Genomic DNA, 20902 nt, shown 5'->3' on the forward strand with positions numbered 1-20902 from the left:
CTAAAAATGCCATCAACATTTTTCCCGCAGGAAAAAAGGGAAGCATCAATTTCATTTCGATGTGGTTAAGAATATTCTTTTTAAAATTATGCTGAGTATTGTAAACCTTGAATCTGAAATTAGAAAACAGAAATTGATAATTTTCATCAGAAATTCACTTTAACTAAACAAGAAGAATCGAGTCATATTCTGATGTGAATTTCAGGTGAAGTACATTAAGAACTTATGTTGCAACGTCATCACTTCAATTGGATTCGGAAAAGGGACACTTTCAAACCATACATTCAGACACAGGGCCATGACTCTGCTGATGGACAGTGAACACAAAAGATTTCACTTCTTTGATCCAGATACCATTGTCCAAATGCTCACATTTGATTGGTTCAAGTACAATTACATATGCCATGAGCAACCGTGGGTTTGTGATTTATACCCTGTCAAACTGGAGTAGTAACAAACCTATACACCCTAGGCCACTTTTTGGCTGATTTTACCCAAACGTGTTCGATCATGCGCGCGGATGAAAAGTTCTTGGCAATTATTCCCTTTTAGTTTAGGATTGTTGCCTGAAAATTTAAAACACTTACCTGAAATCGATTTTGAACGTGGCAGATTTATAAGTTTGTAAGGGATATTTACTCAAACTCCGCGGCTTGACGGTTATCATGTCTCTTGACCGTTATTTTAAGAATCAGAGGATATGAAACTAACATATTTTTTTGAAGGACGGATTAGAACTTTTGAATTTATTATTACTTGTAAGAGAGGAGTACAAAAGGATATTGAATTAATGAAGCAAGGTTAAGAACAAACAATAAATTATTATTAACAAACATCTAATAAAAAATATAAGACACAACATTCTGTTTTAAGTCATTGTTTAAAGTTTTATATATGTACCCGTTTAAAACTGCTTCTCCGTCAGCATCTTCTTCAGCATCTACTTGTGTTGTCTGGACATCTGGATTTTAAAAATAGAAATGCACGATTAGAAAAAGAAGTCATTGTAATCCCCTGTTAGAGCTGTTATTGTCACAAGAAGCTCCTGCGCGGAGCAGTCGCAGGTTGTTGTATCTCTTCGTCGATAATTCTTGAGACCCCAACCGGGGTGGAGTTGGGCAGCTATCCCCTATAAAAGCTGTTATTGTCACAAGAAGCTCCTGCGCGGAGCAGTCGCAGGTTTTTGTATCTCCTCGTCAGTACTTCTTGAGACTCCCAACCGGGCTGGAGTTGGGCAGCTATCCCCTATAAAAGCTGTTATTGTCACAAGAAGCTCCTGCGCCTATATACCTATATATATATATATATATATATATATATATATATATATATACATATATATATATATATATATATATATATATATATATATATATATATAGTTTATTCACAATAGAAGCCCAGATTTCCACGCAAAAGTGTTCATGACAAATATAGAGTGGATTTATAGCCCTTAGGCATTTGTATACAAACAGTATTCTCCACAGTGTGTTTATATACCTTATTAAAGAGGCAAGCCAATATGTCCTGTTCAAAAAGGTAAGTCCATTAAATTTTCAGGCAACAATCCGAAACTAAAAGGGAATAAGTGCCAAGAACTTTTCATCCGCGCGCATGATCGAACACGTTTGGGTAAAATCAGCCAAAAAGTGGCCTAGGGTGTATAGGTTTGTTACTACTAACTGGAATAAATTCTTAAACTCGAAAACAGTTTGTTAAAATTTGATCTTTTATATTTCAAATTGATATTTTTTGGTAGTTTTATTTTTTGGTTTTTTTAAACTAGAGTGCTTAAAATGAGTTTTGAGGCCTGAGATTATTAATTCAAACCAAAGTAACTGAAGTTATAACTAATCAGAGAATTGCTAGCCAAAGAAGTTTATAACATGCCATTAAATACAGTTATAGTCACCAAAGAAATTTGTAATAACTGTATGGGTTGTGTAAGCCAATCTTGTGCCAGACTAGCTGTTGTGGTGATTGGCTGACTTGATTTTTGACAAAAAAAGAATCAAAATAAAGTAACGATGCAATTTATCAGAGCTTTACGAAGCTCTGATTTGTGTTAAACCTAAAAGTTCCGGTAATAAAATTGTTTAAAACAATGTTCGCTACAATTCATCACTACAAACGTACTAACGATATAAATCCAAAATCAGTTTCACATATAAATGTCATTGAGCCTAGATTGGGAAAATATGTCTGAGTTTATTTGAGATGACTTTATTGTATAGCAGTGATCGTGTCACCTCAAGTCACGAGGTCATTTCATCACACTCTGCGGAGGTCAGGAAAGAAAGAAAGTGGTTTGGTTACATCACAAGATTGTGAACCCGTGGCAGTAACCTAACAATTTCACTGTTCTACCAATATTTTACGCCTCATACGAATATAAACCAAATAGGAGTTAATCCTTTATTACGTTTACATTTATTACCAATGTGCTGCAAGTACATATTACCACCAAATGGAGCTGCAAGTTTACTTATATTCAGAAAACAATGATAGTTTTTTAGGACTAATTGCCAGGAAATATTATTCTGCGCGCATGATTAAACATGTTTGGGATAATCAGCCAAAAATGGTTTCAGGTGTACACATTTTCCACCATTTATATATATATATATATATATATATATATATATATATATATACTTATTTTTTAATATTGTGGAAAATGTATGGCTTATATATGGTTTTATACATAAACCTAACTTTTGTGTTTTGAAATGGCGTAAAATTTCGAGAACAATTGCTAAAATCCTTAAGGTGCGAATTTTTTAAACCTCTTTTTTCATAAATTGTAGGCAACATTTTTTCCATAAGTTAGGGCTTAGATGGAAGGGGATTTAGATTCCTTCCCTCTGAATTGATTTTACTGATTTTAATTATTCTGATTTTACCGATTCTCTTACATGATACTCGAATATATATTTGTGTATATATTAATATGAATAAAACCACATCGAACATCTGATTTCCAGCATTGTTTTTCTTCTATACTAATTTGGGGTCTGAAAGTATTAAAACAATGTTTTTCTTCTTATTCTTCCGCATGGTTCTGTGGAGAAATAAAATCTATTAATCCTCAATTTGTAAAGTTTTAATCTATTTGTTTTCAGAGCAGTCTTTTGTTACATGGGAGTGTACATCCACACCCGGGTCGAGGTTTTTGGGTAAATCTTTGTAAGAAATGCGGTGAATGCGGTGAATTTTTGTAAGAAATGCGGCGATTGCGGTAAATGCGGTGAAAAAAAATAATTCACCACATTTCACCGCATTTCTTACAAAAATTCACCGCACAATTCACCGCATTTCATACAAAAATTCACCGCATCGACTTTTATTGGTAAATTAATGTAAGAAATGCGGTGAAAGCGATGAATGCGGTGAAAAAAATAATTCACCACATTTCACCGCATGTCTTACAAAAATTAACCGCGAAATTCACCGCATTTCTCACAAAAATTCACCGCGTAAGATTTCCAAAGTTTACTCAATCTGATTTAATTTCACAAGAAATCTCTGAGCTGCAAGTGACAGTTGACGCAGTGGACTAAGCAGTTGAAGGCATGCTGGAGTAGTGGATAAAACAAGGGATTCAACCACCAGCAAAATTTGTCCCTTTCTCCTAACGCTAATCGCGCATGTCGAATCAGGCCAAATTTTACTGTTTGTTGAATCCCTTGTTTTATCCACTACTATATATTAGCTCTAAATTTTATAAAAATTAAAAAATGGGAACCAAAATAAAGCAAAAATCAAATCAAAGCAAAATTTATATTTCACTCTTAAAGAGTGATTCACTCTTATTCGGAGTGATCCCCAGTAGGAAAGATCGCTCTTTTACGCTCTTAAAAAGTGATTCCCTCTTTTTTGTTATTTTTGTATTTTTTATACTTTTTATTTCAAATTATCTATACTTTTCAATAAATTTATATTTTCTTTTATTTTTTCTATATTTATTCCGTTATTCATAAGAAATGATACAAAATTATAGTATTTACATGAACAACTATCAGTGAAACTGCTCAACTGTTTGGTTAATAACTAAAGGACTTACAGCTCTAGGACTTCGCCAACTAGGATTAATTGTTTTATCCGCGAAGCGGTTACACCGATCAGTAATATCAGGGAACCTGCTTTGCAGATTTATACTAAATCCTCTAGTCAATTCTATATCTGGATGTTGTTTCTTTACATGAGCCCGTATCCCATCATATCTCACAACAGAAGTACAATATGGACAATTAACTTTAGCTGAAGTACAACTTCTACATGTATACTTACCCTCATCAAAATTATTTAGTGGTTTTATATAATTACACTTATTACAACATCTAGTTATTACTTCTGAGCTAGGGTTAGAGTTAGGGATAAGGTTAGGATCTGAGTTAGAGTTATAGTCATAGATAGAACCAGAACCAGAACTAGAACTAGGGTTAGAACTAGAATTAGAACTAGGGTTAGAACAAGAAAAAGAATTAGAATTAGAATAGAATTAGAATTAGAATTAGAATTAGAATTAGAATTAGAATTAGAATTAGAATTAGAATTAGAATTAGAATTAGAATTAGAATTAGAATTAGAATTAGAAATAGAATTAGAATTAGAATTAGAATTAGAATTAGAACTAGAATTAGATTCATTTTTTAAAGAACAACCCCATGGGGAAAAATCATTAGCACAAATACCACTTAATATTATATTACCACACATACATGTATCAGTTTTATCTTTATGAAAATATTCATAATGACATTTTAAAACAGCAATGTTTCCACATTTATAGTTACACTCTAAACATTGTAAAAGCATTTATAATAGGTAAACTTTAATGTCTCTGATAATATTTAGCCATAATTTCAATTAAATCTTTAGTATTATCTTTAGATGTGATACACTCTGCTAAATATTTATTTCTTAAAGTATTGAGTGCATTAGTTTTACATCTCTTATCTAAGATCAAATCAAGGTCTAAATTTTTTTTATCTTTAACTAAATTTATAATCTCTTCTCTAAATTCTTCATTATTTATATATAGTTTGTTTAAAAACCTTCCTCCCTTTCTATTCAAAATTCCCATCTCTTCATTAACAAAGTCACAGTTACACTGATCAGTATATGAACATTGTTCATGGTTTACCAAACTGCTTCGTTTTTCACCTTCCAACTCTTCTCCATATCCCACATTAACTAATGAATTTACTTTACTCAACATTTTGCTTGCTCCCATTGCTACAGTTCCAGCATTTCTTGATATTGAATCAGGATAAATATAACTAAATATAATTAAACCTGTGCCTATAATTCCACCAATATTTGATAAAATTTTCATTCCCATTCCCATAATCATTTCTTTAGTTAGAACATCATTCTGTATTTTAATATTATTTAAAGTAAGAAGTTTATTAAAATAAAACTGATAATAATCATGATTAATAACATTTCTATCTGTGGCATTAATCATTAGTGGTTTCATGTATGCTATAAGTTTATTTATATCTTCTCTTTCTAAATCATCTTTTAAACTAAGAGCTTTTAAATCAAGGAAACCAACTCTTGAATCATATATCATTGTTCTATTAGTACTAATAATAATAAAAATATCTTCCTTTTTATTATATTTAATTATACCATAACGAAGTTCATCTGACATTCCATCTGTACAATTATAATAGTTACTATTTAATTCACTAATTATTTTATTGAAGTCATGTTCACATTTATATATCTCATTAAAGTTTTTAAATAGGTCAGGTCCATTATAAGTTGTTAAATAAATAGTATCACAACTCATTCTTGCTGTATTAATTATTTGAGCTGGTTTATGACACATTACAATCATTTGAATATTATAATGTCTACCTTCTGTAAAATAATAACCTATATCCTTATTTAACCTATCACCCATATCATCAAGTGCTATTACACAATTTTGAAATTTATGCATATTATGTTTTGTGATCATTTTCATATCACATTTATTAAACCCAGTATAAAACTTATTAGACTCTGGATCTATCCAGTCTCTGTCATCTTTACACACTATAACTATAATTTTAGCTTGATCTTGATCAGTGAAACTGCTTCGCAGATCTTGAACTTGATCTTGATCTTGATCTTGAACTTGATCTCGATCTTGATCTTGATCTTGATCTTGATCTTGATTTTGGACTGAGTATAATTTTAAATATTGTCTAATAAAATATGTTTTGCCTGTACCAGTTCCACCATAAACAATAGTATGTAATGGTGACTTTTCATATTCAAATCTAACTAGACTCCTATTCATAAATCCACCAAAGCTTTCTTCTAGTTTTGTATATTTACTTGGTCTTGAATCATATATTATATAACAAATTCCAATAATATTAATAAAAATTAAAACCGCACTACCTGTTTCTATTTTTATATATAAAATTTATATATATATATATATATATATATATATATAAAAATGCTCATCCTAACTTTTGAGGAATTCAATAATAAATTTAATATTGATAATAATGCTATGAGTGATATCAGAATAAAAGATATAGGTTAAGATGTAAGTCTAACACCAATTGAGATTGTAATGAGAGATCAAACTCCAGATAGTATCAGGGATCCTAACTTCAACATTATTGTAAATCTTCATCCAACTGAAGGTACACATTGGTTTTAGTTATAAGAAGAGAAGATCAGCGAAGCGTTTACACCGATGGTCCAACATATTACTTTGATAGTTTTGGTGTAGAAACTCCACCTTTATTTTTAGAAGAATATGTTGATCTAGGCTCCAATGAAAGATTACAACAGTATGATGAATCTTATTGTGGGTCTTATTGTTTATATATGATCTATCTTATTGATAGAGGATTTAGAATTAAAAGTGCTTTGAATATTCTAGTTAATCAATGTAAATATCCAGGAATATATAATGAGTGTTTTTGTTTAAATTGTAATTTTAATGATAAAGATAATGTTAATTTTAATGTTAATGATAAAGATAATGTTAATGATAAAGATAATGTTAATGTTAATGTTAATGATAAAGATAATGTTAATGATAATGATAATGATAAGATAATGATAATGATAATGATAATGATAATGATAATGATAATGATAATGATAATGATAATGATAATGATAATGATAATGATAATGATGATGATAATGATAATGATAATGATAATGATAATGATAATGATAATGATAATGATAATGATAATGATAATGATAATGATAATGATAATGATAATGATAATGATAATGATAAGGATAATGATAATGATAATGATAATGATAATTTTTTATATATATTGGATGAATAACATGGTGAAACATCGGTGGAACCGGTTCCCGGATTGGTGAAGCCTCATGGCGAAGCATGGACGAAGTCCCATCAAAAGTTTCAACCTAATAACAATGGTGAAACATGGACGAAGTCCCATAGTCCTACTAACAGTATCCGCGAAGCGGTTTCACCGATCTCTATAAACATAAATAATGATCTATATTCATGGTTAAATGATGATGATATAATTACTGAAGCCGCATTCCCAGATAACTTTAGATGTATAAAATCTGGTCCTAGTGAATGTGGTAAGACATTCTTATTGAAAAAACTAATTCTAGCTAGTATATACTTTGATAAGCTATACATCATTGGACCTACTGGCGATCAGTACCATGGTATAGAAAGAATAAACCCCAAAGCAGATGTTGAATTTATTAAAGATATAAAAGATTTACCATCTCCCGATAAGCTACCCAAAGATTTAAAGACACTAATGACATTCGATGTTGTTAGAGCCAAAGAACCAATTATTAATGAATACTTTTGTAGAGGTAGACATAATAACTGTAATATGATATATCTTAATCAAAACCTGTTCTCTCTGGATAGGCAGAGTGTTAGAGAGAACTGTAATCTATTTACTTTATTTGAACAGAGAGGTAAAGTCCTAGCATCGATATATCAAGATTTCTTTAATAATGTTGAACTTAGTTGTAATGATTTTGCTAATATATGTAACAAGGTTTGGAAAGAATCTTATAATTATATTGTCATTGATATAACCAAAAATAAAAACATTAATGGAAAACTAAGAATTAATTGGGATCGGAGAGTTTTGTAGTTAAGTTTAAGTTAAGTCATAAAGATAAAGACTAAACTAGATCAACGAAGTTGCTGTGTTAACACAGATGTAAAGTAAAACTTAATACATCACCATTAAAGTCTATAGGTCTTCCATGCTCATCTTTAATATGAAATTCTTTATATTCTATTCTATCTTTAGTTACATTTTGATATAATATATTAGTTGGTATAATATTTATCAAGTAACCTGGTGGTTCTGTTAGATTAAAAGTATATAGTATGTGTGTATCTATACCATTATCTTTAGCTCCAGATATAATATTGCAATGAATGTTAATAGTACTAAAACCCATAATATCAATAATTTTCTGCGATTTATATCTACCTTTTTTATAAATTATTTTTCGAAATCCTAGTATTGAGGCTAGTGAGTTTTCTATATCAAAGCTGAGTGCTCCTTGTTTTATTTCCATTAAACATTTCATCGTATTCTTGTCAGGTTCTATCATAACATTACCATCAGTTTCTTCTTTTATTAATTCTGCTATGTCGGTTAACTCATATGCTCCCGGTGTAATAGTTGAATATAGCAATGGGATTCCTTTATAATTATGATTAAGTATAGATGTAACGTTTGGGCTTGAGGTAGAGATAGGGTTAAGGTTAGGGTCAGAGCTAAGAGCCTGAGGTAAAGCTTCATCATCTTCTATATCAGTACTAGCATATAAGAATTGATTACTTCTCCTATTCACATTAAACACCGAATCGAATTATAAACAGATAATCTAATTAAAACTAATTTTGTTGTATTAAGTATAGGTTCACTAAAGTTAAACTTTACTGTTGGTTTTATCATTCTAAAGTTAAGTGTATGCTCTTCTTTAGTTTTAGTTAAAGCTTCGTGTATATTTTGTAGTTCATATAAAATCAAGTTGTCTGTCATTTTTTATCTAATAAAAATGGATTTCAATTTGGATAAAACTTATGGTTATAATAATGATATACATAAAAGTAAGATTATAAAATATAAACCTAATAATCTAGCAACAATGAATACGGTTAATACCAATATTAATATCATACTCAACAGAGAAGAGAATCACTTAAATATACATGATTCATATCTAGAGATAGAGTTTGTTGTATCAGATGATGCTGGTGGTGTAGTTGCTAATGATGCTAATATCAGATTAGTTAATTTTGGTATGATGGCATTGTTTAGTTCAATTAGGCTTGAAACTAGTGGTGGTAGGACTATTGAATATATAGATCATTGTCATCCTAATCTATTGATGTATAAGTTATTGACTAAAACTGATGATGAATATGAGAGTGGTTTTGTTAGAAATCAGGGCAATAGAGATAGTCAACTTAAAGGTGACCATATTGCTGCACAACGAGGTCATATGTATATGATGATTAAGATGAGTGATCTATTTGGTTTCATAAATGATTTAGAAAAGATTATATATGGTTTAGGATTTAAACTATTATTAAAAAGAAATAATAATGATAGAGCTCTATATAGAGTTAATGCTAATCCTGGTGCAGTTGCCAATGATGGTAATATAGAAATTAGAGATATATCATGGTGTGTACCTAGTATTGATCCTAGTAATGATAATAGAATTATTGTACAAAAAGGTTTAAATAAAAAGAATAATGTAGACTTTAGTTATTATGAAAGGAAGACATTTTATAAGAATGTACCCGATGCTACTAACTTCTTGTTTAATCTAGGTATGGAAAGTGGTATGGAAAGACCACAATATATTATAGTTGGTTTTGAAAATAATAATGTTAATGAGCAAACTCATGATGCAAGTACATTTGATGTAATGAATGTTACTGAATGTTATTGTAAGATTGGTAGTGAGTTTTATCCCGATGATAGAATGAATATTAACTATGGAACCAATAATTATAATGAGGCTTTTAAAGAGATTGTTAGCTTTAATAAATATTATAATAGGCTACCATATAATATAAAACCATATATAAATCATAGAACATTCAAAAGCAGTTATAGAATATATGTATTTGATACTAGATATCAAAGGGATCATATAGGTCCACAACCAATACAACTTAATTTTAAATTTAGTGCTGCAGTTGCAAATGTTATATGTCATGCATTAGTATTAACTAGAAAGGTTATTACTGTTAGTAGTGATGGTAATAAGATGGTTGATATAATATCATAGATAGAATTTAAGTCATAGATATAATTATAATTTAGATATAACTCTAGCGATAATTATAAATTTAGATACAACTCCAGCGATAATTTATAATTATAGTATAATATATTTATTGTTATAATAATATACATAACCATATACTTACACTTATAGTCATAGCTAGTCAGCTCTAATTGTTACTCTTGTTAATACCCAACTATTTCTTATTAGTATTAACAAAACCATTAGCATAAATAATGTCTAATTTCTTTTTATTCACTAGAGCCAAGCCTCTAGCTTCAAGCTTAACTTTGGGCTTAGGCTCAGGCTTGGGTTTAGGCTTAATAATAACAAAGGGATAATACTTTTTAACCTCCATTATTTTTTATATATACAAATGAGTCTTTTAAATAAGTTCAAAACTAATTCATATTGTGTTGGAGGTAGACATTAGAGTGGTACTGTTAATATAAGAGGAGCTATCACTTCAAAAGGTACTAAAATGTTAAAAGGTAATTGTGTTTTATGTAGAAGGAATAAATCAATGACAGTATCTGATGCAACAATAGAAGCAGAAGGACTTAAAGATTTCTTTAAAAGTGTTGGTAAAAATACGGTTAATTTTGGAAAGAAAGTTGCTAATAATCCAGTAAGAGCATTAGAAACAGCAAGTAAAATAGTAAGTGCAGCTGCATCTAGAAACCCTAAAGCAGCTCTAGCGGCTACACCTGATTTAATTAGTTTTGCAACTACTGGTGAAGGTATAAAGGTGATAAAAAAAGGTAGAGGTTTATACTTAGGTACAAAGAAAGGATAATTATTTGATTATGATTATGTTTATGATTATATTATGTTTATATTTATGTTTATGATTATGATTATTTTATATTTATGATTATGATTATAACTAAGATTATGATTATAATATATTTATGATTATCGATAAATATTAATACTAATATTATTATTACTAAAAACATTGTTATTACTAAGCACCAATATTTTCAATCTAAAAAAATACTCAGCTTGTTTTTCTTATTTTTCTTATAATCCTCATATAACTTAACAAATTCATTATACTCATCATTATCTATTTTATTATCTTTCATTGATTTAGTATATAGTTTATTAAACTTATCACTAAACTGTTTACTTAAAATATACCTTTGTGAATACTTTATAATTTTATTTCTAATTTTAGTATTAATTGTTTTTAATAATGAACCACAAACAGTTGCTGTAGCAAAAGCTGTTGGTATAGAATAAGCTAATCCTATATCTGTTAATGAAACTGATGTTGTTGTTGCAGTTGTTTCTATTGATGATAATACTATTTCTGTTATCTCAGCTATGTTAATATAATTCTTATATCTACTTAACTTCTTATTATAGTTATTAGTTTCAGTTTCATAATAATTTCTAATATCTTTTATAATGTTAATATTGTTGTTAAATTTATTATTAGCTTGAATCTTTTCGTTTATCAATCTTTCTGATACTGATGACAAATCTGGATATAGTAATCTCTCACTCGGGGCTGTTGGATTGGTCATTGCTTTGCTTATTTTCATTAGAAAAAATTCTTTCTATTTCTTTCATTATATCTTCTTGATTAAAACTATAATGCATCTCAAGTCTGTCTTTCTCTATATTATCAAGTAACTTACTTTGTAAAAGTATAACAACTATATATATTGTACTATAACACCTCTAAGAGATTTATTATATTCTTTCATTTCTCTCAGACCGTTAGTAAACATTTCCTCTAAGTGTATGTAAGCTATATTCTGATTATTCTTATTATTATCAAATTCTTGCTTTAATTGATTATATTTGGAGATAGTATCTGTAGCAACTTTATTACAAAACTTAACAGTATTTCTGACTTCATTTGTGGATTCAATAAACTCATTAATTAGTTCTTCATTAACTTGTGTTTCATTTAGTTGTAATGTTTTAGTTGTAACTTTATCAAAGTCACCCTTTCTTAGTTCGGTTATGTTTTTACTTAAAATGTCTATTTTATTAGAAGAAGATAATAAGTTATTGTCACAATACTCTTTATTAACAACATCTTTTTCATCTCTAGGAGGATGAACGTTTGTAATTTTATAGGTATCCTTCATATCAATATTATCATTATCTTCTAGGAATAACCCACGAGCCTTACTTAATGTTAAGTTGTTTCCATTCCCTATATGACGTTTCGCTTGATTGAATCTGTTTCTTGTCATTATTTATTTTAAGAAATATATTTAATGATTCTAAAACTTTTCTATTAGATTCAAAGTCAAACTCAGATTTCAATAGTTCCTGTTCATAATATTTGCCTTCTATTATCTCTTCATTAATATTTTCTATTTTATATGTTGGTGGATGTGTTTTCAGAACTTCATTCATTTTAAACAGTTCTCTATTACAATTAGAAGTGCAACCTGTAGAGAAGATATTACGTTTATCTACATTTCTTACATAATCACCAACGTTAAGTTTAGGTTTAATATTCTTAAAACTAAAAATGTATTTAACTTTATCAGGATTATTAGAAGCATCAACTGGTGTCATATTAATTGATGAGTGAATGTTATTGTTATATGTTACAACAGCATCATTTAATATATTTACCCAATTACCATCGCCATTGATGAACATTGGTTTATTTATTATGTGTAATAATGTTCTATTAAATCTCTATATAAACACAGCCTTTAAATCACTATAAGTAGAGTATAGCTCTATCCCTGAAGCGGCTTTGCCGGTCCCATATTCTTTAAGTAAAGATTTAAATGTTTTATTGTAAAACTCACTACCTCTATCTACCCATAATTTTTCTGGTTTTCGTCCTTCTGATAGGATTGTTTTAAAACCATTAGTTATAGATAAACCAGCTTTATTCTTTAAAGGAATAGCCCATGCATATTTTGTGAATATATCTATAACTGTTAGTATAAACTTATAATTATTATTGTATTTACTTAGAGATGACTTATCAATTAAATCAGCTGACCATGTTTCATCTTTATATAGTGGTATTATTCTTTGTCTTTTAAACTTTGTTATTTGAGGACTGAATACTTCTTTAGCTAGTAATTGTTGTTGTTGTTTTTCCATCATTCATTTACCATAGTTAAAAACAAAATTATCTAGTTGGTCTTGATTAATAATATTCATAGATAATTGTTGCTTAGATATATCTCGCATTTCATCATATAATCCATCATGAACAGCTTTTGTTTCTAGTATTAATAATTCTAGTCTTTCTACTAAATTATTTGGGTTGTCATTTAATCCCCTGGCAAATATATCATCTCTTACCTCCATTATACGTTTTATTGTTCTATATCTATCGCTTTTCTTATCCCCTTTTCCTTAATCATATCTAATATCCTTTAAAAACCTTTTAATTTTGTTTTCATCTTCCTCAACCTTATCATCATATGTTACATTTGTTTTAGTAAGAAAATCAGTAAATCCTTCTGAAAACTCATATACATTATCCCTAACTAAAAATGCACCCTGCTCTAGAGTTATATCAACACCATTCGTTTTATATCTCCTACCAGGTAAATCTACGAGTTCTAATTTTAATTGAGGATTAGTTTGAGCCCCCATGTCATGAAGAAGTTTGGCTGTTTTTGTATCAACATAAATTGGTGCTATATCTTGAGTTTGCTTTATGGTCCCCTTTAACGTTTCACCAATCTGCGAAGCAGTTTCACCCATCTTGGAAGCAGTTTCATTAAACTGGGAACCAGCTTGCTCGATCTGCGAAGCAGTTTCACCAATCATCTTAGTTTGTTTATCTAACTCTTGATTTTGCCAATCTATTGCTCTTAATGTTTGTTCACTTAATGCTAGATTCCGTTCATTGTTTTCACTGATAGTTTTGTTTAGAGGATCAAATAACTCTTCTATTTCACCATAATATTCTTGTTGTTTTAATTTATCTTCTAATCTATTTCTTCTGTTTTGTTTTTCTAGATTGTTTAATTCTATAAGTTTATCTAGTTTAGTCATTTTATATGTATTGAAAAATTATAATAAGAGTAAAAAACGGATAATGAAAACAGCCTCTCTCTTAATCTAAAAAGATGTTTAGCTTGTAAAAGACGTTAAAATACTACTGATGAGTTTATTGATCATATTAAGGAACCAAATCATGATGATTTAATAATTTCAACTTATTCTAAATATGTAGATGTGGCTGGGAAGATAATAAAATTTCTAGAATATAATAAAAATATAATAGCTGGAGCTACACTACATAAGAATACAATCATGGGAGACACTATGGAAAAAAATATGGCTCAAATAAGGATTTATAATATACTAACTACCAACCCTATGGATGTAATGAATGAATTAGGTCTATAATTATTTGTTATAAAAATTAGCAAAGCTCATTATATAATATAATAGCAACTTCAATTAACTTTCTATCATCATTAATGGTTAGTTCTAGAATATTATTAACCATTAGGTCTTTGTCTCCATCTAATGATCTGCGAAGCAGTTTGGTAAACCGCGAGCTTTGCTCGTTCACTGATGCTTGGTGGATCATTTTTATCAAATCTCTTTTGAATAGATATAGATTCTCATCATGAGGATAGCTTTTAATATTATTTACATAAAATCTTTTATCATCAAATGTGTTTAGACTAATCTTACTTGTTTTTGTTGTTGTCATGTTATCACCAACTTTTTGTATTCTACATTCATCTACTGTTCTCTGTGTATTATTCATTAATGCATCATAATAATCTATGTGCCTAGCATTATTATGCTTCTTTATTCCTTTTTCTTTATTGTTTTTAGGATAATTTTTGAAGCTATATGTTTTGGGGGACAATGCTATAAATTCCTCAATAATCCTACTTCCCAGCTCGTGCTTAAACTTGCCGGGGACTTTATTATTAGTTTTTATAGGTATGTCTAGATTACTTAAGTCCATATGCTCATCACTAACTTTACCTTCACTATAACTTAATACGAAACTGTCCGTATCCATATAGTGAAGTGTTAGATCTTTGAGGGATGGTTGTAGAATATTATAGAATACATCATACATGTGTAATTTACTTAATTCTAAGATAGTAGCACCTACATATACTGCAGAATCATATTCTATTTTTTTCTTTTGGCTATAATCTCTATATCTATTTATATTCTTAAATGTTGGTTTACTTACACTTTTCATTATCTTTTCTTCATCATGCAAGAACTTGCTTTGAAAGAAGTGTAGAGGATTCATGCACATTCTTCCATATAATGAGTTGTTCATTAATTTCCTTACATCCTTTTCTGCTTCAGTTTTAGCTGTTGCTCTTTTATTTGTATTGTTTTGTATATAATCGCTACATATATAATCTTGTTTAAATTTAATTGCTCTATGTATTTTTGTTACTTATACTCCCATCTTAACATAGAACTTTAACATCCTATAATGAACCATATATTCTGTTTTGTTGTTTTGGTCTAAGATTAATTTCTCTGATCTATGAAGCAGTTTCCCTGATCTTGCTTTACTTTTCTCTCTTTCTCTGCATCCCAATTCATTATCATTTATCTTCTTATATTAGGCATTAGTGCTAACTGTTCTGTTCTCTCTTTACATTCGTTAGTATAATCAATATCACAAACTATATAGTAATCATGATCACTATCATCTGGAGTATTCAATATTAAATCGAGGAAGCCACTTGGCTTGCCACGGACGAAGTCCGTTCGCGGATCTAGAGTAGTAGTTGTAGTAATAAACTCAAAATCCTTCTAAGGTAACTTTTGCATCATTGCATAACCATATAGGCTGTTTGCATCTATGTACCATATATTTCTATTAATAACTTTATCATTAGTATCTGCGAAGCAGGTTCCCTGATTAGTATTAGAATTAGTTCTAGTATTAGTATTAGTATTAGTAGTAGTATTAGTATTAGTATTAGTATTAGTATTAGTATTAGTATTAGTATTAGTATTAGTATTAGTATTAGTATTAGTATTAGTATTAGTATTAGTATTAGTATTAGTATTAGTATTAGTATTAGTATTAGTATTAGTATTAGTATTAGTATTAGTATTAGTATTAGTATTAGTATTAGTATTAGTATTAGTATTAGTATTAGTATTAGTATTAGTATTAGCATTAGTATTAGTATTAGTATTAGTATTAGTATTAGTATTAGTATTAGTATTAGTATTAGTATTAGTATTAGTATTAGTATTAGTATTAGTATTAGTATTAGTATTAGTAGTAGTATTAGTATTAGTATCAGTATTAGTATTAGTATTAGTATTAGTATTAGTATTAGTAATATCATTAATATTAGCATTAGTATTAGTATTACTATCTGCGAAGCAGGTTCCCTGATTATATATATATATATATATATATATATATCTATCACCCATTATTTCGCCTATACCACCTCGCTTTGCTGCAACAAAATCATCTAGCATTTGTTTATCTTGTAATGTATCTAATGTTACACCGCTTGACATTAACCAACAATCAAAACTATAGCCCGGGAGACTAACGTAATGTAGTGGATTGAGCTTGAATTCCTTCATACTTAGTTTAACATATTCATTCATGCAATAATCTAATATTTCAACATCATTTTGTAAATACTCTATAGTTAGATCTTTACCAGTTTTATTACTGTTTTCATTATTAAAGTTATCTACTTCTTCTTGTGTTGGTAATTTATTATGTAGAGAGGATTTAAAGTCTTCTATTTTCAGATTACCTATAACTTCTTGGTAGATAGCTTTGCTACCATTGGCAGCTTTGCTGTCATAATCATCCAAACCAAAGTATTCATATGGATATATTGTTTAAGTTTTACATCCGTATATCTTTGCCATTTGATCTAGAGGCATAGCTAAGAAGTTATAACTGTCTAAGAATTTGAGACAACCAATGCTAAGCATCTGAGACTTGCCAGCAGCTAGTTGTATGTTATCTACTTTTCCTTTATCATTATTCTGTTTGAAGAGTTCACTGTATAGCAGATTGAAATCATAGCCAGAGCCATTATGGAATATTACCGGAATGAAGTTTTGTTGTTTGTATCTTAGATTACATATTTTACATGCTCGTCCTCTATATTTACCAGTTTCATGATAATGATCTCTTACTTTATTAATACATGTTTTACTGCAGATTTGACAAATGTTATTAGTTTCATGATATAATTTATCTTCTTCTGTGAATATCATCTATTCTTTATGTTTGAAATTATTCTCAGTTTCTATTTCTAATAGATCTCTAGCAAATCTTTTGATGCAGCCTAGACCGAAGTAGTGTTTGAAGTTACCTTGCCAGGTGTAACCCACAGCTATTGGAATATGTTCAGCTATTACATATTTACAATCATTAGTTGTGACATCGGTGAAACCGCTTCGTGGATCAACAATGCAACATTCTATATCGGCAGTTATAAAATTTTTTATATTCTGACGTTTGTGTTCATTTACAAAAGTAACATGTTTTTTCTTAGGACAAACAATCTCTGGTTTGAATGAGGTGCTGCATTCGTGTTTATCATATTTAATTTGTGAGTTAAACCAATAGGTACACCTAACACAATAATAATATTTAATGTTGTTTTTATTTGGTCGTTCTAACAAGGTTTCTATATTTTTTTATTAGGGCACAGTGTTCTATTTGACCATTACTCCAAACTAGTATTCTTACATTTTTTCTATCTTTGTTAAAATCATCCACTTGTTTAAACAATTCTATTTTACCAATACCACAAGGTGTGTATACCCAAATATTAATATTATACAATTTCTGTATTCTTATTATATAAGCAGAATCATCTTCATGTTGTTGTCTTGGTTCAATTAGTTTATCTACATATTTAATTTCTTGAGTTGCATGGTGTGGGGCGGGATGCAGCCAAGCAGTTATAGTTAGTTGTAAGCAATTGTATTTAAAACTACGTATATTTAATATCAATTTAGAGTTTTTGAGATCTGGAGGTAAATCTATATAACTACCAATAGATGCTTTAGTTGGTTAAATGTTTAACTGAATACTTCTTATTCCAAGAAACTCAAAATCATAATCATAAATTTCATATATATCTCCTTTTCGAAATCTAGCCACCGATTGAAGTCACCATGTTCATATATTGCATTATTATTAATATAATCAGTAACAAAAAATATTTTAGTAGTTTTAACTTCTTCTTTGGTTCTCTTCTTATAATCACATTCAGCCGTGATCTTATATTTAAAACTCTTAACTTTACGAAACTGGTAACAGTTTTTAATTCCTTCTAAAGAGTAATTAGTTGCTTCATCTATATCTTCAATGAAATTCCCACCTTTATCAGTAGTATAAAATTCTCTCATGTTCTGACTTGAGTTTATATCGAAGTCTTCTGTGTTTTCTAGATACATGCGATTGTGACTGTATGAATGAGTAGTTAGAGCTACTTTACTTCTAAATTCTTCATGACATTCTTTACATTCATACTTAATTCTGGTGTAGATATCCTCTTCAGTTTTAGTTTTAGGTTTGGTGGCTGGTTTAGTTTTAATAATATAATCATCTTCATCCAAATTATACACCCTCTCCGAGCTTTCCTCTTCTTCGGACTCAAACATTTTCTCCAAAAGTTCCTTATGTTTGAGATCGTATGATTGATGCCTGTATAGAGCCTTCTTGGATTCAAAGGATAGATTACAGACATCGCAGAAGTTTATGACACTAGTATTAGTTGATTGAGACATGATGTATTCTTTTAGGGAAATAATCAAAAAAAAGTTTTTCGAAAAATTAAATTGAAATGCAATAAGTGTATAAATAAACCTTGGAAAGAATGTTGTAAAAATTGTAAAGAATTAGAATATTCTTGTTATGTATGTAAAATTATGGTTAAGGTTAAAGATTATATAGAACATTTGGGATATCATTATTCTGATCCTGATCAATATCTAACGTGTAGTATGTGTAATGTTTATAAACATATATCATTATATAGATTTAGAAATAGGAAATGTAGACTATGTATTTATATTCATAGATATAGTTATGGTCACACTAGAAATCAGTTCAGAGAGCATGTTTATAAGTATAATATTCAAGAAGACATAGAAAAACACTAATCACTGTGTTTTCACCGATCTCAGTGTTTTTGACTGTATACCCATCACAGTGTGTCCCATATATAGTCTCACAGCAGGGATTATCCTTTTTAAGAACTGTGAATTTGGTTTTTTTTATCTCACTTAGTTTCATAGTAATTCATTAGAGTCGGGGGACGTTCACTGGAGTCAGTGAGGAAGGAACCCCAAACCTTCCGTTTGCTAAAGCAACTTAACTAGATTCGATGATTTAACCACTACACCAAGTGAGACAGAAAGGTTTATTTTTAAATTGATTAAATATTGATTAGGGGATATATGAAAATTTTTGTTATTTTAAAATTTCTTTCAATTTTTGTTCAAGTTTTTTCGCAAGTTGGTTTTACGTGCTTTTTACACGGTCTCATCTGCGAAGCAGTTTCATTGATTAGTTTTATACTAGAATCCGGGGATGTCCACCGGAGTCGGTGGGGATAGAACCCAAACTATCCGTCTGATAATAGTTAATTGCCAGCTTAACTCTGTACTAGTGGTTTGCACTAAGTGAGACAAGAAATGATAGATTTAAAATATAAAAGAAGTGAATATAGAGCTAATATATAGTAGTGGATAAAACAAGGGATTCAACAAACAGTAAAATTTGGCCTGATTCGACATGCGCGATTAGCGTTAGGAGAAAGGGACAAATTTTAATGGTGGTTGAATCCCTTGTTTTATCCACTACTTGCTGGAGGTCAGAGTTCAAACCCGTGGGGGAAGATTCTTTTTTAAGAATAATGAGAACGCGGTGAAAATAAATAATTCACCGCGATTCACCGCATTCACCGCAAAAAGATGTAAGAAAGACGCGGTGAAAATTATTATTTTTCACCACATTTCACCGCATTTCTTACGAAAATTCACCGCCAAACCTCGACCCGGTCAGCAGGCAGGCAGTGAGAGACGTTGAGGACGTGTACTATGCCAGGTTTTTCAGTCTCATCATGTCAATATATTCAGTTGTCACTGTTTCTAATTCTTTATTTATATAAACAGAACGACTAAATTTAAGGATACATGGGTAAAAGTGGGGCCCATACCTTAAAAAAATTTAAGGTATGAGCTAAAGTTTTTATGCATTGCTGCATTATTACATCAAATCGGTGGCAGAGGAATTACCCCACAACTTAGCGGCAGTAAAATTTTTTGGAGTTTGGAGGTGCCGATTTTCGGAATATAAAAAATCCGTGTGAATATAAAGAAAATTTCTTGTTATTAAATAATTGAATCCACTTTGGAGCTGATGAATTAATTGGGTGAAAGAGAGATCAAATTTAGTTACTGCGATTTATTTATTCCTAGCTCAATAAAACATCATCGATCTTAACTGTGAACAATTAAACACTTGTTTTGTAAACAAACAATTATCTCCTGTTTGTTCTCAAACTCAAGTGGGCAAAATGATCTCTTTGGTCAATTTATTAGCCCTCTTTTCAGGTAAGGGCAAAGATTTAAAACTGATTAATCAATTTTTGTACTTTTTTAATATCAAAAC

The 20902-nt window shown here is 29.5% G+C and overlaps 1 protein-coding gene across 1 annotated transcript in view; it reads left to right on the plus strand.

Annotated features, from left to right (window-relative positions):
• The window catches only part of LOC142348110 (uncharacterized), a 45042-nt gene that overhangs the window by 14148 nt on the left and 9992 nt on the right, over positions 1-20902 (plus strand). Inside the window, exon 4 of the mRNA XM_075399277.1 lies at positions 206-450. Within this exon, the coding sequence (XP_075255392.1) occupies positions 206-450 (245 nt within the window). The remainder of the gene's footprint in view (positions 1-205; positions 451-20902) is intronic.

Source organism: Convolutriloba macropyga, chromosome 10 (assembly GCF_964194025.1).
Source record: "Convolutriloba macropyga chromosome 10, txConMacr16.3, whole genome shotgun sequence".
Taxonomy (NCBI): Eukaryota; Metazoa; Xenacoelomorpha; order Acoela; family Convolutidae; genus Convolutriloba; species Convolutriloba macropyga.